Here is a 21,568-nt window from a genome sequence, read left to right on the forward strand (position 1 = left end):
GTATTTGCCATCATTAATTCGTTTATTTATTATTTTAATTTCTTATTTATCGACAAAACAGTAGTGTCACCAAGCGGTGGTCTCCGGAACTCCGGAATGAGGTCCACTGCGCTGAATAAAGGTTTCCCGGGCCCTGCGATCTTAGCCAGATCAGTTCACCTATTTTAGGGATTGCTGCGGTTTGGACCTCTGTCTATTATGTCTAAAACCCAGTTAATCTGTTTGAAACTCGAAAAGGTTAACATAGTGTTAGACATACATACTGGCACAGAATAAGTAATAGTATTATCATAATACTGGGACGTACGAACGTGTCCTATCTGCTAACACACGTCAGAACTTCTAAAGTAAAGAAAATCAGCCAAGTCCGTCCCCCGGCGCTCGTGCAGAGTGCACGGGCGCGTGACGGCGGCGCGCGCCGCAATCACGACTCGACGCGCGACTCCTTGACGCAACACAGCCGGAACCCGAATATGCCGTGTACGAATCTATCAGGTGAGAACCTGAGGACCTCTTGACTACCTTCAATGTGCGTCTCTAACTCTCTATGTGCCACTTCTTGACGCAACACAGCGGGACCCGAATAGACTGTGACAGAAACCTCTAGACTACGTTGAGGACCTCGAGACCAGCAATCTGCAAATTGACGCGCGACTTCTTGACGCAATACAGCCAAAACTCGCTGAACTTCTAGACTGCCTTGAGAGTCTTTGAGATTAGACCCAATTGAACAATGTGCTAGCAATCGTAACATTCGTATAACCTTTCATTTCATCTTCCTTTTACCAATTCTCGTCTTGTCTTATAACTGTCACCAGTATCGGAGATGTCAAATCACACCATCTAGAGATGGCTAAGAAAGATCTAGAGGTCTTGAAGGTAGCGAACGAAAAGCAACTCATATGGAAGATACTAGTACCTAATCGTAAACTCATGAACGTAAACGTCGCAACGTGCAACGTGCACCGTAACGTTCAGTTGCCCGTGCCGTCTTCTTAGCCTAGTTACATGAAGGTCATGTGTGGTCGTGCCTTTCTCAGACATTCACGAGTTCACGTCCGTGGCAGACTTATCTAGCTTAGTTCGACGGCTCTTAAATATAACATGGTATTGCTTGCAGCAACACAGGTAACGGAACATAAGTAGACCTTATCTCGTTACAATAAGGGTTATGAATGATAAGTTAATTTACGTACGTTTCCATCCTAAGTGAAAATAGGTTAGCATGGCTACAGAATGAGGCAGTATAACCTTTGTTACTCGTGGTAATTTGTTGTTGTTTCAAAATAGGTAAAACATAGGCAATTAGGCATCTTCTGTAGGGTACCTATATTCTTTTCATCCCACTTACGAAAAAGATAACATAACGTTCAAGTGATGTTTGTGTTCCCTTACATGACAAAACAGATAAAATTTTATGTATTATAATTATTTAAAAGAGTCGTAAGATAGTCACTACCTGTTTATATAATATCTACCAACCACGCCACGTTTTAAACTACTTACATGTATATAATAACAATGATAAAAACAATCAAATTTTATCATCGACACTGAGAAACGACGCGTGAAAACCCAAATTAGTCACTATCACTTATCGCAGATAAATCTTTCAACACTCAAAGACAAAGAAATGTGATAACTAGGTATTTATTAATTGTTTGTTATTGTGTTCTCTAAATGGAACAATACCGTAGCAATTTTTTGTTAAATTAATGTTCTCTCTCTCTCTGGACATAGAATTCTTAAAATCTATTCTATTCTACATTATTTCAACGTTACCGCAATATTCGGACTGTTTAATCTGATATTACTTTCTGCATATGTTGCTATTTGTTGCTCAAACTTATAGTTGCATATGCAATAGTGTCCTAGAGAAATCTGAAGGGTTTTCTACCTACTATTTACAAATCGTCATCGCCGCTGTATCTGTTAATTTTCTTGATAAAAATAGTGAAGTCCGCCGCCGCATTACCGCGATTATGACATATGACGTTTAATCCGTCCCTTTTACCTATTTTATCACGCAAACACATATATTTTATAGATAAGTACAGCGCCCGCGTCATGGCCGTAGCAGTAATGTCGCAACAGTAGGGTTGCAGTTGTCATCCGATCGTCACCTTTACTGTGACTAGATTGATATATTAAATTGAACAATAATTATTTATCTATCCATTCTGGAAGTTCTAAAAGTTCTTAAAAAGTTAAGGTGGGTTAAGACGGATATAGTTTATTTTGCTCGGGGCAAGACAAACAGTACGATAATTCCACACAAGTGTTGGTCTTGCCCCGGTGATAGTCTTCCCCAATCCCCACCTTACCTTACATAAAAAAATGCTGTACCAGCGCACGGGTATGTACAGTAATTTGCGTATCACGTTGCACAATCCGCATCTCGGAATCACAGCGTCCATTCCTCGAAACATTACTCACTTATTTATTGCTACCGGATGATTCAAAAACAGATCAACGTGCCGTGACGTCATCGATCGTGACTGCTTCCGTAAATCCACAGCTCTAATTCATGATTCATTATACATTGATGACTCCGTAAGCGATAACAAAGTAAAGAAGGGTACAGAGTCCGAATTGGATGGCGAATAGATTATGGTTACCGAGTTATGATGCTGAGGAAAGCTGATGTAAGTGTGGGTATCTTTCTATTGACGAGATGAAAGGCGGATTGAAAGAGTTACATAAAGAGACAGATTCGATGCAGTGTTGGGCATTGGGCACGAGTTTAAGACAAACTTTTACTTTTTACAGCATAACAAATAGTTTTGTGTAACTTAATTGTTTGAATGACCCACGGTTTGAAAGTAATTTTTAAATCCTTAGTTATTATACCGTTTCTTCACCAAGAAGCCTCATTCCTTCCCTTCAGCAAGTTATTAATGTTAGTTAGTATGACCTAAGTATTACAACATATTTAAGAGGAGTTGCTACAACGAATCAAATTAGCATAGTACATATAATATATTTAACGATGTAGCAAGACTGCATGTAGTGTAACTACATCGATAAAATCAAACAGGATTCTAAATTCTAATGCATTACCTACACCTACTATACTAATGCTTCATAGAAATATTAAGTGTGCGGCAAGAGTTTAACGACGGCTATATTGACTTAACCTCCATCTAACTAGAAACTAATTTGTAACTTTGTAAGGAAATGTCTAATTATATGTCGCCAACTTTGTAAGCAGAATCTTCAGGACATTTTAACGCCTATTCAATAACTATGGATAGGTTTAGTACAGTTACCCCGTAGCCACGCAAACGTATTACGGCATTTAAGTGCAAAGTTTTCCTTTTGCTAACTTGGAAACTTATTACATATAATGCTGACCTTATATTGTCGCAGGATAAAACTGCATTTTTAGGGTTCCGTACCCAAAGGGTAAAAACGGGACCCTATTACTAAGACTCCGCTGTCCGTCCGTCCGTCCGTCCGTCCGTCCGTCTGTCACCAGGCTGTATCTCACGAACCGTGATAGCTAGACAGTTGAAATTTTCACAGATGATGTATTTCTGTTGCCGCTATAACAACAAATACTAAAAACAGAATAAAATAAAGATTTAAGTCGGGCTCCCATACAACAAACCTGATTTTTGACCGAAGTTAAGCAACGTCGGGCGGGGTCAGTATTTGGATGGGTGACCGTTTTTTTGCTTGTTTTGCTCTATTTTTTGTTGATGGTGCAGAACCCTCCGTGCGCGAGTCCGACTCGCACTTGGCCGGTTTTTTTTTTGCTCTGTTTTCACAACTTGTTTGCACCTGGAGCCAAGACCACCGTAGAGCCTTACGAGTGGCTATCTCTCTCATTTTTTACCTTTCCTCCTATTGGGTTCGGCTTTCATAGATACCCTGGGTCATCTCGTCTGAGACATAACTTATAATTGCCCTTCTTAATGGTTGTCGAAGTTATCTTGTCGCTTTAGCAGTGGTAGGTATTGCAGTACTTTCATGACGTGGTCTTAATATTAATGCTAATGTGTTAGGGCCCTACTGAAGACCAGCGCTGGTTCAAGAATTATGTGAGTTTCCAGGTTGAGGTCCATTTCGTGACGCGAACTTAATGTTCTGTTTCACTGCTTTTGTTTTCTGAACATGTTCGTGATTGTCACGATTAAATATCTTTTAAGTATCTTATCTACCTATGTAAGAGTACGTGTTTGCTATATTAATTGTTAGTGTATGTCGATATTGATAAGTAAACAATGGCAATTTGTTTGGCAGGCCGATATTGTCCGTCGGACTGATTATCACTGGGCCCCTTAAGCAACTTGGATCGCCCCGATAATTATAGCAATTACTATTATTGACAAGTTCACGCAATTGCAAAATAAGTTACATTTTATCTTTCTTTTGCGTGCAACACCATACAATTCTAATCGGGCTAAGGACCAAGCCCTACAATAGAATTACGCATCAAGGTGGGGCAGAAGAATGCATAAATAATCTTAGACAATAATTATCTAATTAAGATTTACACTTTAAAAGGCCGTAACAATCAGCCTATGAAATAAAGAAGGGCCCTTTTGTAAAGAAGGGCCTGCTGAGCGATATTGTTCAACCAAGTGTATCAGAAGTCTAGGAGGGCCGTGACCTATTCGATGAAGCCCTGCCCGTTATTATAGTTAATTTAAACAACAAAGGCCATCTGAGGAGTAGTTAAAATAATTTGAAATCGTGTCAGTTGGAATAATGACTATAATTTGTACTTATATTAGGATCTGAGAAAGTTCTAGGACTGCTAGTAGTACAAGTCAGTACCTACACAAAATCAAGAGCATCATATTTAGGTTCTCATTTTCTCATATAACGGCTATCTTGTATTTGTAATACACATAGTAGAATTGATACGTTCCTACATATGATCTGTCGAGATGAATGAGAAATTAGGATCCAACCTGAGTACCTATTTTATTTTCGATAGCATAAAATAAGCTAGAAGAAATACTAAAATTATTACCCATTAGAGCCTATCTGGTAATTTTCTTTTCGTTTCTCTTCATATCACAAGTATGACTGATGGTGATTTACATATATATGTTTAAACACCACTTCAGGTAAAAGTAACCAACAAATTGATCCATTATGGAACTCGGCTAAGAACTACTACAAGGCCAGAGGCACCAGAAAAAAGGTAACAAAGCGCTCTCGGCCATAACTAAATTCAAATTGCGGCGATCCGTGGCATTTCCAGCTTCCCACGGCGGCGCACGCAACATCGCCCAATTACGGCCCGAACTAATTCTAGGTGCGCGGGAGTCGACAGTGCGAGAGTTTAGATCGCGATCTTGACTTGTACTTACCACTTGTAGACTACCGTTAGTAGATGTTGTACTCGGTCCCTTTAGTGATACAGAGAACAGACTTTGACACGACAAAATATTATTTTATTTTTTATTTATTTATTCTATACTAAAATCTTATAATGAATCAAACAGAAAAGTGCCGTGATACCCTATCGGGTTTGTACCGACACGACATTCGTGGATACATTTTACGTTAAACATTGTTGTGATACATAGGATAATCGATATTTATATAAAATTACAAGTGAGATTACTTAAGTTCTACAAGAAATAAATTAGCTGGTAAAACTAAATAGCTCCCACTCGAGTACACAATCGGCCGTGCATTCCTTATCGCTAAACGTGATATCTTCGTAGAAATTTGACGTTTATGCTAACCCTTTTACACTTTTGTCACGTCAATGTGGGGGGTGTAGAGTTAACTTGGTCCGAATATGGGTCACCTTTAAAACTTTTCTTTTCGTTGTTAGTTCGTCTGTTGTAATTAAGTATGTAAGTACGAATAAATTTTGTATTATTTTTACTAAGTAATATTTTGTAATTGTAATGATAACAAAAAGCGAGAGCTTAAGACTCGATCACCAACAACTGTACTGTACGACTAAATATGTCAGTGGCGTTGACAAGCCCAAAATGCGACCGTATCACCATCACCGTACCTTATACGGATGGATCCGATGAGCAAGCTACTTAAAATATTACTCATTACTTACCGCATTTAAAACGAGAAGATCCTCAGGAAAATCATGGTAACCGAGACAGCTCAGCGATTGGTAGTGGGCAGATACATTAAAGTTCTTCTGGTGGGAAAGCTCGGAACAAGGTAAAGTCTATTTTTTTATTCCGTAGACTGAAATGACAGTTAATTGTATGAACATGAAATGTCATTTCATTCTATTAACTGTCATTTCAGTCTACCGAATAAAAAAATAGACTTTTTTTTTTTAGACGAGACGAATGATCTCGCCAAGATGACAGAGAACTTTTACCGAAGCGTTAAAGCCAAAAAAGTCATAAGCTTTTCGCTATGGATATATCTGGAGAAGAGCTTAGTTGATGTATTTTGGCTTGGGAAGGGGCCGAGAGTGCGATCTTACAGTCAACATAAAAAATAACGGATGAAACGAAGTGTAAAGTAGGTCTTTTTTGCAGTTTTATATACTGCTGCTGTATAAAATATTGCACACAGTTTCAAACAAATATAAAAAAGTCAGCAATTTTCCCTTCTACCTCCTTTTTAGGGTTCCGTAGCCAAATGGCAAAAAACGGAACCCTTATGGATTCGTCATGTCTGTCTGTCCGTCTGTCTGTCCGTCCGTATGTCACAGCCACTTTTTTCCGAAACTATAAGAACTATACTGTTGAAACTTGGTAAGTAGATGTATTCTGTGAACCGCATTAAGATTTTCACACAAAAATAGAAAAAAAAAACAATAAATTTTGGGGGTTCCCCATACTTAGAACTGAAACTTAAAAATTTATTTTCATTAAACCCATACGTGTGGGGTGTGGGTTATCTATGGATAGGTCTTCAAAGATGATATTAAGGTTTCTAATATCATTTTTTTCTAAACTGAATAGTTTGCGCGAGAGACACTTCCGAAGTGGTAAAATGTGTGTCCCCCCCCCTGTAACTTCTAAAATAAGAGAATGATAAAACTAAAAAATATATATGATGTACACTACCATGCAAACTTCCACCGAAAATTGGTTTGAACGAGATCTAGTAAGTAGTTTTTTTTTAATACGTCATAAATCCCCTATTTACGGAACCCTTCATGGGCGAGTCCGACTCGCACTTGGCTGCTTTTTTCTAACTCGTATAAATATTGAGCAAATGGATTATCAATGTAATAACAATTATCATTTTCACCGGCTTCCCACGGCCGCGCACGCAACAGAGGGCCTACCGCGAACCACGTTCGACGTGTTGCATCCCTGTCACACTTACGTACGAATTTACAAGTGCGACAGAGAGACAACACGTCGAACGTGATTCGCGGTAGGCCTTCAGCTCTCTGTGAGTCGAACTAATTCCCTGCGCGAAGATAGCACCACGGCCATGGATCTTCAGGGTTACCTACTACTTTTCAGGTAGGCGCGAAATTTAACTTCAAACTTTAAATCCCTTATTGCAAAACATTATACATAGGTTGACTTTGAAGAAATATAATAGTAAATACAAACAACACATAAATTTTAGATTAAATACAATAATTACGCACTAATAATATAACTATACTTGGTCAAGCAAATCTTGTCAGTAGAAAAAGGCGGCAAATTTGAAAAATCGCGGGTTAGAAACACTACGTTTGCATTGTTCGAAAATCGCGTGTCATTTATAATATATCTTTTTCTACTCCCGTACTTTTATTTGTCATTTAAAGGGTCGTGCACACACCTTTAAACCCCTATCTTATAGTTGTCAAGACAAGTCTTTAGTCTATTCCCCAAAAAAGTATTTGTGCATACACGCAGTATCTTTTTGGCACTTTTACGATACTTCGTGTAATCACCACTTAAAAAATATTGTATGAAATACATTGTTGCCAACCTAATTTTAATTGTCATCTCTGACAGATGAGTGAACCATAAACATGTTTTTTTTATTTCATTCATTATTCTCCCGCCCGTACCCTCCATTCTTTGCTACTTCTTGAATGAAAAATATTTGCTTTTACAATTTTATTTCAAAGTAAGTTCTTCGTTCTTTAACTGATTCAAAAAATACTCGTGACGTCTTTTTTAACAATTTTCGGCTTCGCCTCAAATTGTTAATCACGCCACTCGCCTTTTTTGACCTCTCTTAAAATCTGTGGAACTGTTTTGTTTACATTTCATTGTACCTACTTACATTGCTTTAGTTTGCTTTACATTGCTACACAGGTATCCAGCTTGACAGACTATAAGTACCTATGTCTAAACAGGACTTTTCAAATGAAGTCAAAACTAATATTTTCTTTGAGGTATCATGAGAATATCACTTGCAAGAACTTTAGTCAAGTTATCAGATGAACAACAAAGATTAATAATTTTTTAGTTTCGTTAAAAGTGAATATTCTTCCAGTCGCCTTAAAAGCGGCCAAGTGCGAGTCGGACTCGCCCATGAAGGGTTCCGTATTTAGGGGATAAATGACGTATTAAAAAAAAACTATTAGTAGATCTCGTTCAAACCAATTTTCGCTAGAAGTTTGTATGGTATAATGTACATCATATATTTTTTAGTTTTATCATCCTCTTATTTTAGAAGTTACAGGGGGGGGGGGGGGCACACACATTTTACCATTTTGGAAGTGTCTCTCGCGCAAACTATTCAGTTTAGAAAAAAATGATATTAGAAACCTCAATTTCATTTTTAAAGACCTATCCAAAGATACCCCACACGTATGGGTTTGATGAAAAAAAAATTTTGAGTTGCAGTTCTAAGTCTAAGTATGGGGATCCCCCAAAATTTATTGTTTTTTTTTTTCTATTTTTGTGTGAAAATCTTAATGCGGTTCACAGAATACATCTACTTACCAAGTTTCAACAGTATAGTTCTTATAGCTTCGTAAAAAAGTGGCTGTGACTTACGGACGGACAGAAAGACAGACAGACAGACAGACATGACGAATCCATAAGGGTTCCGTTTTTTGCCATTCGGCTACGGAACCCTAATAAAAAACCGCTCGTGACAAATGACCGTCGTGTTATCCGTTTCCTACATTGACATAGATATCTAGGGACTGGCTTTACGGGCAATAAAAATGAGGCATGACAGGGGCCAGTACAGCGGTGTGAAATCGCTACAACGCGATTGGTTGATGAGTTCGCATCACGAGCGCGATTGGTTGACGAGTTCGCATTACGCGCGCTATTGGTCGCAACTAGTCGCGTTAGACTGCACGATTGGCTGGAATTCGTGGGTAACACCGCTGACCTAGTACGATTTTTAGTGCCCCATTAGCCCGTCCTTAGATATTATAGGTCAATGGTTTCCTAATTAAGCGCCGACGCGACGCGACGCGATGCAAATGCAACCTATTCCTAAGCGATGTGACGCGATGCGGCTTTATCATTTGTGCGCACTGATCTAACGACAAGATAAGACAAGTGACAGCGGTCTTTAATATTGTCGCTGTATACTATACAATTTTCCGTTGAAATATGTGGATAATGTCTGTATACTATAGTCCGATTTTTCTGATTAGAAATTTTATAACCTCAAAAGTAGTGGCAACTTTTTTTCTCCAAAATTATTTAAATCTGAGTAACTCGCCGTTTACATAATTATTAGTGTACCGCAATATTAGATATCATACGAACCTTATTATTTCGAAATTACCACTACTTTCGAGGTTATTCTAATCCTAGAAAAACGGGGTACAGATCTGTGATTTATCTTGATGCTCAGTGCAATTTAGCGCTCCACGGCGGGCAGCGCGTGAGAACTGACATTTCGCCAACACAATCAAGTTTCCTTACACCATTTCATAAAAGATCTATCGCCCTAATCATTTTATCGCCCATTGTACTCAGCTGTTAAACGATAGGCACTGGGAGCTGATAAATTAATTGCTGAATTATCATTTGATGATTACAGAGTTACTGAGAAATGTTAACTGATAATGGTAACGGTACCTAATTTGTGTGGGATCGATATGAGTTTGTCAGCATGTCAGCAGTTTTTATTTAAAGTTTTGTCTGGTTTTGAATTACTATTATTATGATTGAACAATCTAGACAAATCACGAAATTCACCGTTAAATTAATTTCTAAGAGTATTTTTTCTCTAGATGATAGAAATCGAGTCGAACCTATTGTGTGTCATTTTCATGTGGGTAGTTTTAAATTGTTTCGTTCTTAGCCTTCAGCCAGTTATCATGTATCTTATATCTTATCGGTATTAAACAAAACAAGGAGTTTAGGAATCATTACTGAATGTTTATTTTTCCTTAATTAACAATTGCGGATCAAACGCAGTCAATTACTATTGCATATTAAAAACTTTCCATGATTTAAGACCATTTAATATCACAGAGTTAACTTAGGCACTATTCTAGTCTACCATTAAGAGTCTATGTAACTAAACAAGTATTAAATGCTATTTCCGACGCGGAAGACGTGTTGAAGTAGGATATCAAATAACAAAATTATGAATTAAAAACAAAACCCTTATTTATTAATTCCAAACACAAACTTCAACAAGCGTAAGCGAGCAGAACGACTAACCATGCAAAGATTAACGATAACACACATCGGTTCTAGGAACGTACAATAAATAAACGAAGTTCGTATCACACTAAACTTGGGTCACACAGTCCTGACGTCTTCATGCCACAGCCGTCACCAGGGCCGCCACATCGACTGGGCGGGGTCGGGCTCGGAGGCGGGGCTGTGGGGCGGCGACGGCGGCGCGTACGCTCGCTTCGCAAGCGCCGCTTCCACGTCCACCAGCGCCTCTGCTGGCCTCTTCAACCCTCGCTCGTGTAACGACGTCCTCTCCGGACCCTGCTGAGGTGCTTGTGGTTGCTGTGTTTGCGCTACTGCCGGTAGCGGCGTCGGCCGCGCGACTCCATTAGGCGCGATCGGCTGAGGCTGCACAACCTGGGGATTCTCCAACCTCCGGATACAACCACTGAGATGCTGCAATAACCTCGCCCCGGCTTGGGGGTCCACTGGGCCTTGACGCTGCATCGCGTTAGCGGCCAACGTCGCGTTGGCAATAAACTGTGACACTTCAGTAGCACACTGTGTAAATCCAGCACGGAAGCGTTCTGTATACGACATCTCCGGTTTCAACACGAGCTGACCCCTTCTCTTGAGACTGTGGAGGTGTCGGACGGTGAGTTCGAGGATGTCTGCTTTTTCTAGTTTGGAGACGTTTTCTCCTTCCGCTTGGAGGGCCGTGACCATGAGATCTTTGAGCTCGTCGAGGCAGCGGTTGATGCGGGCTCTTCGCTTCCTCTCGAGCATGGGTTTCATGACTTTGCGGTACTGGTAGGTGCGGGAGACGGGTTCCTCGTCGGGGTGCGCGTGCGGCGGGTGGAAAGCGCCGTGCGGCGGGGACATGGTACGCGGGAGGATCATTGGTGCGGCGCGCACGGCGGTCTGTGAGCGAATGGAGCGCGCGCCGAGTATCGCGTCGCTTTTATGCGCCCTACACCGATTGTGGCAAAACGCCCGTGATAAAAGCAGGGGTGCCACACACGACAATATTACTATTTTTATTTTACGATTTAAGTAACAGCTGTCTCATGGAATATTATTAGACATATTGCTTTATAACGTCAAAAGTAATCTAAAATCATCAACATATTTTATTTTCGAATATACCTAGTTTCTCTAATCAATAATAAAGTGTACCAACTTACTTTGACTTAGTATTTATTATTACAAGAATACTAACGCATATACGAAAATACATTGAGCTAGCTTCCTACTTATTTAAATAATCAAAATAAAACAACCTAAAGCTTAGATAATGATTAAAAATGTAGTTCTATAAATAAGTAAGTGATGAATATCAGGATGAAACATTATTTTAAAGAAGGTTTTTCGATTTTTAGGATTACATAACTATATATTATGTATAAACAATCCTTTTGAAATACGTAAATATTTATCAATAAGGTACTTAAATTGAACGCCCACAATGCTTCGGTACATTCTCGTCCTTAATTTAATCAATATACTCACACACACACACACACACACACACACACACACACACACACACACACACACACACACACACACACACACACAAAATATAGATATATATAGTGCGTCAAGCAAATCTTGTCAGTAGCAATGTACTGCAAATTAAAGTAGGGTAACACCATGTAACACTCAAAGAGCAGAATTGCGCTAAGAAAAGCTGCAATGTACATCGAACCAAAACGTGTTTATTTTTCCGCCCTTCATACGTCAGTTTGAGTGAATTATCATAACCTCAAATTTTAGTAATGTTTTCCCTCAACGAGCATGATTGTACATTGTAGGCACCTTAGCTTTGCTTGAGGTCATGCATAATCTTGGTATTTAATGGTGACAGCAGGAATTTCTCTTGAAATAGAAACGATTCAAAATGTAAACAATAAGATGATGGCTGTCATTCACGATTCACATTCCACAGATAACACACATATGACACGCGATTTTGGAATTATTCGAACACAGTGTTGCTAACCCGCGATTTTTCAAATTTGCCGCCTTTTACTACTGACAAGATTTGGTTGATCCAGTATATATATATATATAATGTAATTGCTATGCACTCATATTAGAATGGCATTGTTTTCTGCTATCAAAACAAGCCCTATAATTAAATATAATTAATTGCTTTAAACATAAAATCAAAAACAAAATGGGAAATGAGAATACTCTAATCTAATAAATTTAACGTAGGTACCTAGTAATAGTAACGCATTATTATTGGTCATTCTTAATATTGATGATTTTGTAAATAAAGTATGATCATTCTATGATGATTAAAGTGGTGGTAATTTTGTAGATTTTTTATAGTTTTTAAAAATCAAGTTTTAAACGTATTATTATTACAACATTCTCAAAACGTAGGTACCGTTAAAGTCCAAACAGCTGTCAAGTCTCAGCTGGCCACGCGTTCCCACGCTGCGCCGGCGCGGCGCGCGATCCCCTCGCGACGTGATGTCACGTCCCCCAAGACAGTGACGTCACAGACTCGTGGCAATTTATTAAAGCACTGACAATGCACACACTTCCCCTTCGTACAAAAAGACGTTACAGTACAATTTAACTAAAGGAAGAATAAGTAAAAAATTAAATAGGACTTAATACAATTGTAATTTTTCGTCAGAAAAATGGTCCGTCTTTTGTATTTTTTCTCGGACATTGCAAGATAAAAAAATATAAAGATTAACTTTATTGTACTTTTAAAATCACACGTTAGTTACCATTTGTAGGATAGGTCGCTTAACGCTCTTTCTGGTACTTTTTTTTATCGTTTCTTAACCAAACATTATACAGACAAAGCAATTTTATCAAATATGTAGTAATTTAGTACGCGTTTGTAAAATTTCACTTTGTCATAATTTCATCGTGGGTGTGACAACCCTAGCGCTCAGCGGCGGGCGCAAGTCCGCGCGACACTACGTTATCGCCTCCGCGGGCCATACAGACAACGGTGACGAATAGAAACGCACTAACTTTTTACTGCCTGCCCTGTGCCTAATAGGCTACCCACTTTAATAATTTATAAGTGAGCGACCTACTAATAAAACTTTACTCATGTGTTGCGACAACAATGTAGCGGCCATCTCGTTAGGTAAGTACAATTTGCTTAAATTTCATATTGTAACTGTAATGCTTAATATTAACCGGTATTAAACCGGATGGATATAAAACATCCCTAATTAGTCAGTCAAAACAATAACATTGGAGATCACCAGCGGAGGTGTGAGACTCGAGACCGCTAGTCGCTCGACATCGACCATTGTGCGGTCGACACCGCCGTGACGCTACTTACTCCAATTCTGTCTCACAAACCATAGACATAGAACGTCTTAAGTGTTAACACGCGCCTTTCAAGCCTTCAAAAAGCAGCGACGTCTCGCTTCTTACGTCCTTTTAGTATTGAGGATTGAAAACCAGCGAAACGCGATTAGGCGTAAGAGACGTGACTTCTTTTGGAATCGGAGACGTTCCGCGCCGCGAGCAGGCGTCGTGGGAAAGCCCGTGCCGCGCGCGTTCCCACACACTCGGCCGGCACAAGCCAACCGATAAATTATCATAATTCCATTGTGAGTGAGACGGTACTAAGAAATTTTATACTTCATCAATCGCTGCGTTGAATACATTAGCGCGTGGGCACCGCTTTGTTGACACGACACGGTGACGTAAGCATGGGGTCGGACCCTGTCTCCTTATTTTTTCTATCACGTACCTATATAGTTTATGACTGAAGCTATAAATTCCTATGGCGCGACGCAATGGCTAACGCAGAATCTACAAGATCGAGGACATCGACGGACATCATATCGCCCACGCGACCACTTGAATAGGTACAAAGATTACTTACTTATCAATGTAAATTTCGGATTGAAGTCAGGAATGTTATTCATGTCGAAGGAGTCTGGTGTCATCGCTCGGAATGGCGACGCAGCAAGTTCGGTTCTCACAGGAAAGTTTTAAGTGACTAATCCTTAAGTATTTATTAGTGACAAAACAATGTACAGTAAAAGTGACGTATGGTATGGTCCTAGCTCAGACTGTCATATGACGTAGCCAATAGGCATACATTTAAGAATCCTGTAAGTATGTTTCTTTTCTTCTTTTGTCTTTCTTTCTAGCACATCTCTAGTCAACTTGGGGCGATTACATTTGTGGTATTTTTTTTTCTTCGTTGTTCTAGTTGAATTCTCAGATGTTTGGAATAAAGGCCTGTGCACACCGGCTTGCATGTGCGTGACGTGCACGTGCGCGTGCGCTAAAATGTTGGAGCCGCACGCGCACACGTCACGCAAGCGGTGTGCCGTCTCTCATAAGGATCTGAGGGCCTACCGCGAACCACGTTCGACGTGTTGTCTTCCTGTCGCACTTGTAAATTCGTACGTAAGTGTGACAGGGAGGCAACACGTCGAACGTGGTTCGCGGTAGGCCCTCTGTATACTACAACGCTGCACGCGCACGTGCACGTCACGCACACGCAGCCGGTGTGCACAGGCCTTAAATAATACTGCCCTTAAAGTTAGCCAAGGGCGTCTAGCCATTCAAAATTTCATGGCGTGTGGACCGTACCTACCCCATAAATGAAAAAGTCCTGATTTGGAGTTTAACACAATTATGTGTAGCACTCCCACACGTCGCAAAGTATGTGTTGAGTTAGCTTATACGGACGCTAAGTACCAAGGAATTCCAGTAATTGAAACGGTAAGTTTAAACTGTAAGGCACTATCGCGCTGTCACATGTTGAGGATTGATTTCAAAGGGTCTCAACCGCTCGGGTTAAATTTCATCACATTCCACAATTACCGTCACGGAGAAACGACATTCACATGTATAATGTAATTAATGGTAACATCCAGTCCACACACTCCGTATCCGTATTCCATATCCAGTCCGTATCTATTTCATCTATTTGATTGAGCGCATTTTGATTGATATTAACTAACTAATATGGCTCAGCGACCCAAAGAGGATCTTGGTCTCCGAAACGAGAGCACACCACTTTTCCCGATCTTGCGCCGTTTCGTGCCAATTCTCGGCTTGAAGCTGACGCAGATCTGCTTCCACACTGTCTCCCCAGCGGTATCTGGGCCGACCTACCGGCCCAGAAAAATTATCTTAAAAATATCTTGCCATAGGTATGTTTTTTCTTATTTTGAAAAACTAAACTTTTTGCTGATAACACTACATAGTCTCAAGAAAATTAAATGGCGATAAAGTAAATACTTAAACTGCCCCGATACCATTTGGATTGCAGATAATACGCATAAGCTAATGGTAATACATAAATATGTATTACCAGATAGCAGTCCAAGTTAGGCTGCAGGAGCAAGTAAATCCGTTTTCTAGTAACAATCCTCAAATATTTGTATTTTCGGGTATTGAACTCACGAGTCGAGCGATTTGAGCGATTTTTTTTATTGACTCGGCTCACAATATCGCAGTATAAACTGTAAAAAATCAACATTGGGCCGAACCAATATTTACAGTCGGCACTTGATATGGTGAATTTATTATCTACAGGTTTAAACTTAAAAGAATTCTCGAAATAAACAGGTGTGCGTTCAGACGCAATAGTACCGCCGATTTTGTGGAAAAAAAATGGAGTCTTCGTAGACTTCGTAATAGTTGTAACTACACATTATGTAGGTCGTTGATCTTAAATTAAAATGCTATTTAATAAACAAGTTAAAACCGATGTATTAGAACAAATTAAATTATATTCAGAAAATATTTTTTTTTGTTTTTTTTTTTTTTATATCTAGTAGACACACTACTATATAAATTATAAACTTTAAATAAATGTCATATACTAAGAAAAAGTGACTAAGGCCTCCAGTGCCCCAGGCTGGACGCTGGTTCGATTCAAAGTTAAAACCGTATAACCTACTTAAAAATATACAAAGTTTAAGCTGTAAACTTACTTACTAATTAAATACATTTTTAATGTTGTTGTTTTACCCAGGAAATTCATCTATAGGTAATATCACTCTCTTATGAAGAGCAATTAAAAACAATACCTACAGTTTCTTTGGCTTGAGTAATTCAGTAAAAACTGCAGTCGTTTTCGAGCTTCGTACATACCTACTACAGTAGTTGACTGTGTATTTAAGCTGCTACCGGCCTTCAAACCTGAAAGCAGAGGTTTTAAGTGCGTACAGTACAATTTCTGAATAACCTTACAACGACGCCTACTGCCACGCCCGCGCAAACAGCGTTGTACAAACATGCGGTGCGCAGCGAATGTATACAGAATTACAGACCGGCCCGTTGCTACCTACATACTCGGAATTGTATAAGTCTTTGGTGAAATTCATTGACTGAATCTTCAATAATCCGTACCTACCTTTTTAATGTAAAAATTAGTATAACTGTTTTTTTTTTTAATTTATTTATTTAAGGTCGCTCAAACAGCTAAGGTCATTAGCGACCACAGTATACAATACAATATCAAATCAAGTCATATTAATAATTAACTTTAGTATAACTGTGTCTTGCTCGTGTCGTAACTTTTTAATGTCCTGACCATGGCTATCATTAGGAAATAGCTAAATAGTGAAAATTGTTTATTTCAACAGGCCGCGTAGCCAACATGCCAGTCGCTAAGGCTCCGTAGCGATCGAAACGCAACTGTCACTGTCACTCTTATATGGAAGAGTGATAGAGAGACACAAAGCGATTCGATGGCGAAGCGCAAGCGATTGTCACCTTGGCTAGACCGCCAGTTGATAATACGCTTCTCGGCTTATTTATTCATTATTAATCAGTGATAGGTGCAATGCCAAGGACTAAACATAAACTAGGGGAGATCTAAGCTAACTCTGCACAGGGTTTGAAATGGTTAGGTGTGAAAGTGGTACTATAAAAGTGAAATTCATTTGAAAATCATTACAAAGTCTGTGCTTAATTAGCATGGTCTGGTTCTACCCGCAAGAGTGAAAAATACAGAATTAATCACAATGAATCGACCTCCTGTATCTGTATCTTAATGAGTAAATAGGTACATATTAATACCCTATTATATACTAGGTACTCAAATTTTAATAAGACACAAATATTCGTAAACCTGAACATGCACAGGGCAACTCAAAAATACGTTGACATTTTTTTTTTAATTTAGTTTTTTACATTATACAAAATTTCAATGTGGTTGAGCACCCCCTTCGTACTTGAGTACCCCCTTTGTAGTTGAGATAAAGTAAGAAAACTTGGTGTATTTTATCGGTTTAATAAGTGAAACAAAATAAGGGGTGCCCTGTCGGAAAATAAAAATAAAAAGTTTTTGGAACACCCTATTATTGAATTGACGAAGTCGCGAAGATAACCCCTTTTTCCTGTAGGTATGGATTTTTTTCTATTTCATTAAATATAGCAATAAAATAAATAATTACTAATATTAGTATAGAAAAAACAGAAGGTTAATAACAGGCAGCCTTGTCGCTCAGAGCGATATAATTTTCTATGTAAGTTATAACTACATTATAGGTACATGAAAACATAAAACTTTGAATAACTTTAGGTCAGTCCTAACACGCTGACAAAGACTAGGAAATCTAGTTGCATTTAATGTTAGTAAGTAATATGTGGACGTATAAAATTTCATGAAAGAAATTGAGAAATAGTAACCTAATACTAATTTGTTCATTCACTGGTTCATCAGGAGGCTCATTGACTACTCAGGGAATTCATTTTTGACTCGATTTTTTCATTGTTGACTGGATAAATAAATCTGTCGACTGGATGGATACACCGAAACAACTAGCACACAAACACAATAGGTATTTGACACTATATCGAACGCTACCTTACTACCTATTTATAGTGCTGAGTTTATAGCTAGTTTTAAGTACATATAGGTACCCAATTAAAAAAGTCTTTCGTTTCACAGTCCAAAGTTGCAATCTAGAACTCACTAGCTAAATTGATAATTTGAATAACATGTTGAGTAAGTATCTCAAAATTCATCATTCAAAAATACTTTTATTCATATTTCTACCTATATATATTTACCTACTTAATATGTGAGGTAATAAATGTAAACCTTCTTCTGTATAGATATATATGATTAATGCGATTAAAATAATGTCGCTTGATTATCAATGCTGTATCAAACAATAGCAAAAAAGGTATAAAATTGTGCTTCCAATGACTTTAATAAAAAATATCGTCGGGGCAAAAAACAACACAACACACACAAGAAAAACATTGACTCGGGTGTAAATTGTCTCGATCACATGTGAATTCTTAGCAGTTTTGAAAGTGAGTTTCAGTAGTAAAGTACACAGGATATCTGCTGTCATGCCTCGTTGGTCCTTATTCTGAACGTGTGAACACGGACAGTGGACATATCGATTATTAAACATCATTTATTCTATCTTACTTCCAAGTTACGTATTGGAAATTTACTCTTAAGTCTGTGTTAATAGAGATGATCTTGCTTATTCCGAAATTAAAATACTATTATTATAATAAGTATAATAACATGTTCAAGTGAAGAGATTTGACACTCCGCACAAGGTGACTAATAATCTATTATGGTAAGTGCGAAAACCAAAAGCAAAAGAGTGTTGGTTTTACTGGTATGACTGGTACATGTGTACTTACTACTTATAGATTTAGTCGTGTTCCAAACCTTTAGTATAATAAAGCAATACTTATAATAATAAAAAAACAGTCCAATTCTGGTTTTGCCTAATAGGTCCCGAATATTCGGCTGTGCTCTTGGCCAAAGCGCAGAATATTCGTCGGGTATACATTTTGCTTTGAGCTGTGTGTATAGTACGGCTCTTCTCAGGTGAATTTTTCGCTTCGAGCCTTAATCTTTCAAACAAAGGCCATTGTCTCTATTATCGCAAAGCCGCTAGCTCCCGACTTAGCACGTGCCAGTACAACATTCATATTGAATGAAAAACAACCGGTATCGACATAGTATTAAGATTCAAATTTAATGTCACTGATATTCTAGATATTACGTTTTGGTAGTGTAGGACGGTAGACCGCCCCGAAGCGATACGGCACTCGTATACTTTGATACTTAGTGTGGTGTTAAAAATGAAACGTGGTTATTTATTATATTGTTTTATTTAAATTATTAGCTTGCGGTGGTAAATGTAATAATTTACAAAGATGCAGCTGCAAGCATTGTCATTTCTTCTTATCTTTAAAATAACACTATGTAGTTCTGTTAAGCGTTTTAGGTTTACAGTTATACACCTATCTAGGTATGCATTCTGTTTAATTTGCTGATATTAACTGCGAAATAAATCTGTTTACACTATTAGTATCTTATCAGGGCTTAACATTCCATCATCTATTGACGTAAACAAATTTTAATAAGGTAAATACGACGGAATGATTATTCAACATAACTCACTACTTTGAAATAAGAAACATGCCAAAAATAATCAATAGTGATATAAAGACAAAAACCATATACTTGGAGGGTTGGACATACATAGGTATTGATAGAACTAGCTGAACCACTTCAAAATATGTTAGTACGATTTTTATTAAAATATTAAATTCTATCCGATTTAAAAAAAACCCAGATGCCGTTCAACGGAATTATACTTTTTACTGGTGATTTTATATGCACTTAGGCACTTGCTTAAGATAACAAGTTTTATATGTTTTTAATTGGTTTCATGACGGAAATTTTCTCACATTTAATACGTTTGGTAGTGTACTTTTTAATGAACCTAAGTTGTCACGTGTTTAATAAATTAATTGACCTAGTAACATTAACTAAGTATCTAACTTATTAGGGGTCATCCATTAATTACATCACACGTTTAGGGGGAGGGAGGGGTCAAGAAAATGTGACATATTGTGACATGGGGGAGGGGGGAGTCACAAACATGTGATGTCACTTTAACTTCATCAGTAACCGAAAATTAATTTATATTTTTTTATTCGCTGTAGGTACAGTTAAATAATGAGATTTTGGATGTAACTTTCGTTGTGTTATAAAATTACTAATATTTATATATGAAAAAAAAAAATTATTAAAAAAATAATGCCGAGTTAATATTGTCGATTTCGTTGAAAACAAAATTGCCTAAAATGTGACGTCACACCAGGGGGGGAGGGGTTTGCAAAATGTGACCAAGTGTGACAAGGAGGGGGGGAGGGGTAAAAAACCTAGAAATTCGTGTGACGTAATTAATGGATGATCCCTTATGATGATTGTTTAAAAACGTTCAACTGATTGTCTTTCCCTGGAACATAATAGGTACTTATTCTATTTTTATAATGGATATTCTTAAGGGGTCCATACATTTTTTTAGAATATTATCTTTCACCTTCAACGATTTAGGCTGTGCATTGTCTTTAAAAAAATAAGAATTATTATTTATTATTACCTACAGGCTTTCACAAAATTGTGGTGATCCGAGAGCTGACGGACATAAATAAATAGTTGGTCTCATATTCAGAATAAAATATGTTTTACGGAATTTTTGTCTCAAAATTGCGTGAGATGTATACTGCTGGTTTTTTGTAGATACGTGGTCTTCAAAATCTTCGCCTTTTATAAGTTACTTAACGACTTAATACTCGCTCGGTTATAAAGCGATTAGATATTGCTCGTACATACGAGAGCAAGAACGAAATCGTTGACGATCCCTATCAGACCAGCTATCATGGTCGCATTTTTATCACATGTCATGCCATGCATCACATTCGCACTTACATATTTGTTAGAACGTGACAGCCATGGTGACAAATGATAAAGAGCCGGCCATCTTAGCCCTACTCACTATTTACACATTAAAATATGACGGCATTCGACACAGGGCGGATTTTCTCCATCTGATAATACTAGTATGGTAAAGCTGGTGTACACAGTAAGAATACTGACACTATGAAAATAGGGTTATGTTAATATATTGCAACTGATAGCAGTTTCTAAAATAATACAGACTTTTTTTTTATTTTAATAATTTCATTTTGTCAATCCCTTGTATTCGCTAGAAAAAGTTCCAAGTATAGGTACTTATTAACCAGGCAAATAAAAAATAAAAGGAATGGAACATAAAACAAGTCTAACTTTTATT

At 38.0% G+C, this 21,568-nt stretch overlaps 1 protein-coding gene across 1 annotated transcript; it reads right to left on the reverse strand.

Moving 5' to 3' along the window:
• Window positions 1–10,466: 10,466 nt before the first annotated feature.
• On the reverse strand, window positions 10,467–11,569 carry LOC134653975 (enhancer of split mbeta protein-like). The gene has a single exon (XM_063509343.1). The coding sequence runs from the start codon at window positions 11,394–11,396 to the stop codon at window positions 10,653–10,655; it is 744 nt and encodes a 247-aa protein (XP_063365413.1). The 5' UTR covers window positions 11,397–11,569; the 3' UTR covers window positions 10,467–10,652.
• Window positions 11,570–21,568: the final 9,999 nt, after the last annotated feature.

This window comes from Cydia amplana, chromosome 14 (genome assembly GCF_948474715.1).
Source record: "Cydia amplana chromosome 14, ilCydAmpl1.1, whole genome shotgun sequence".
Classification (NCBI taxonomy): Eukaryota; Metazoa; Arthropoda; class Insecta; order Lepidoptera; family Tortricidae; genus Cydia; species Cydia amplana.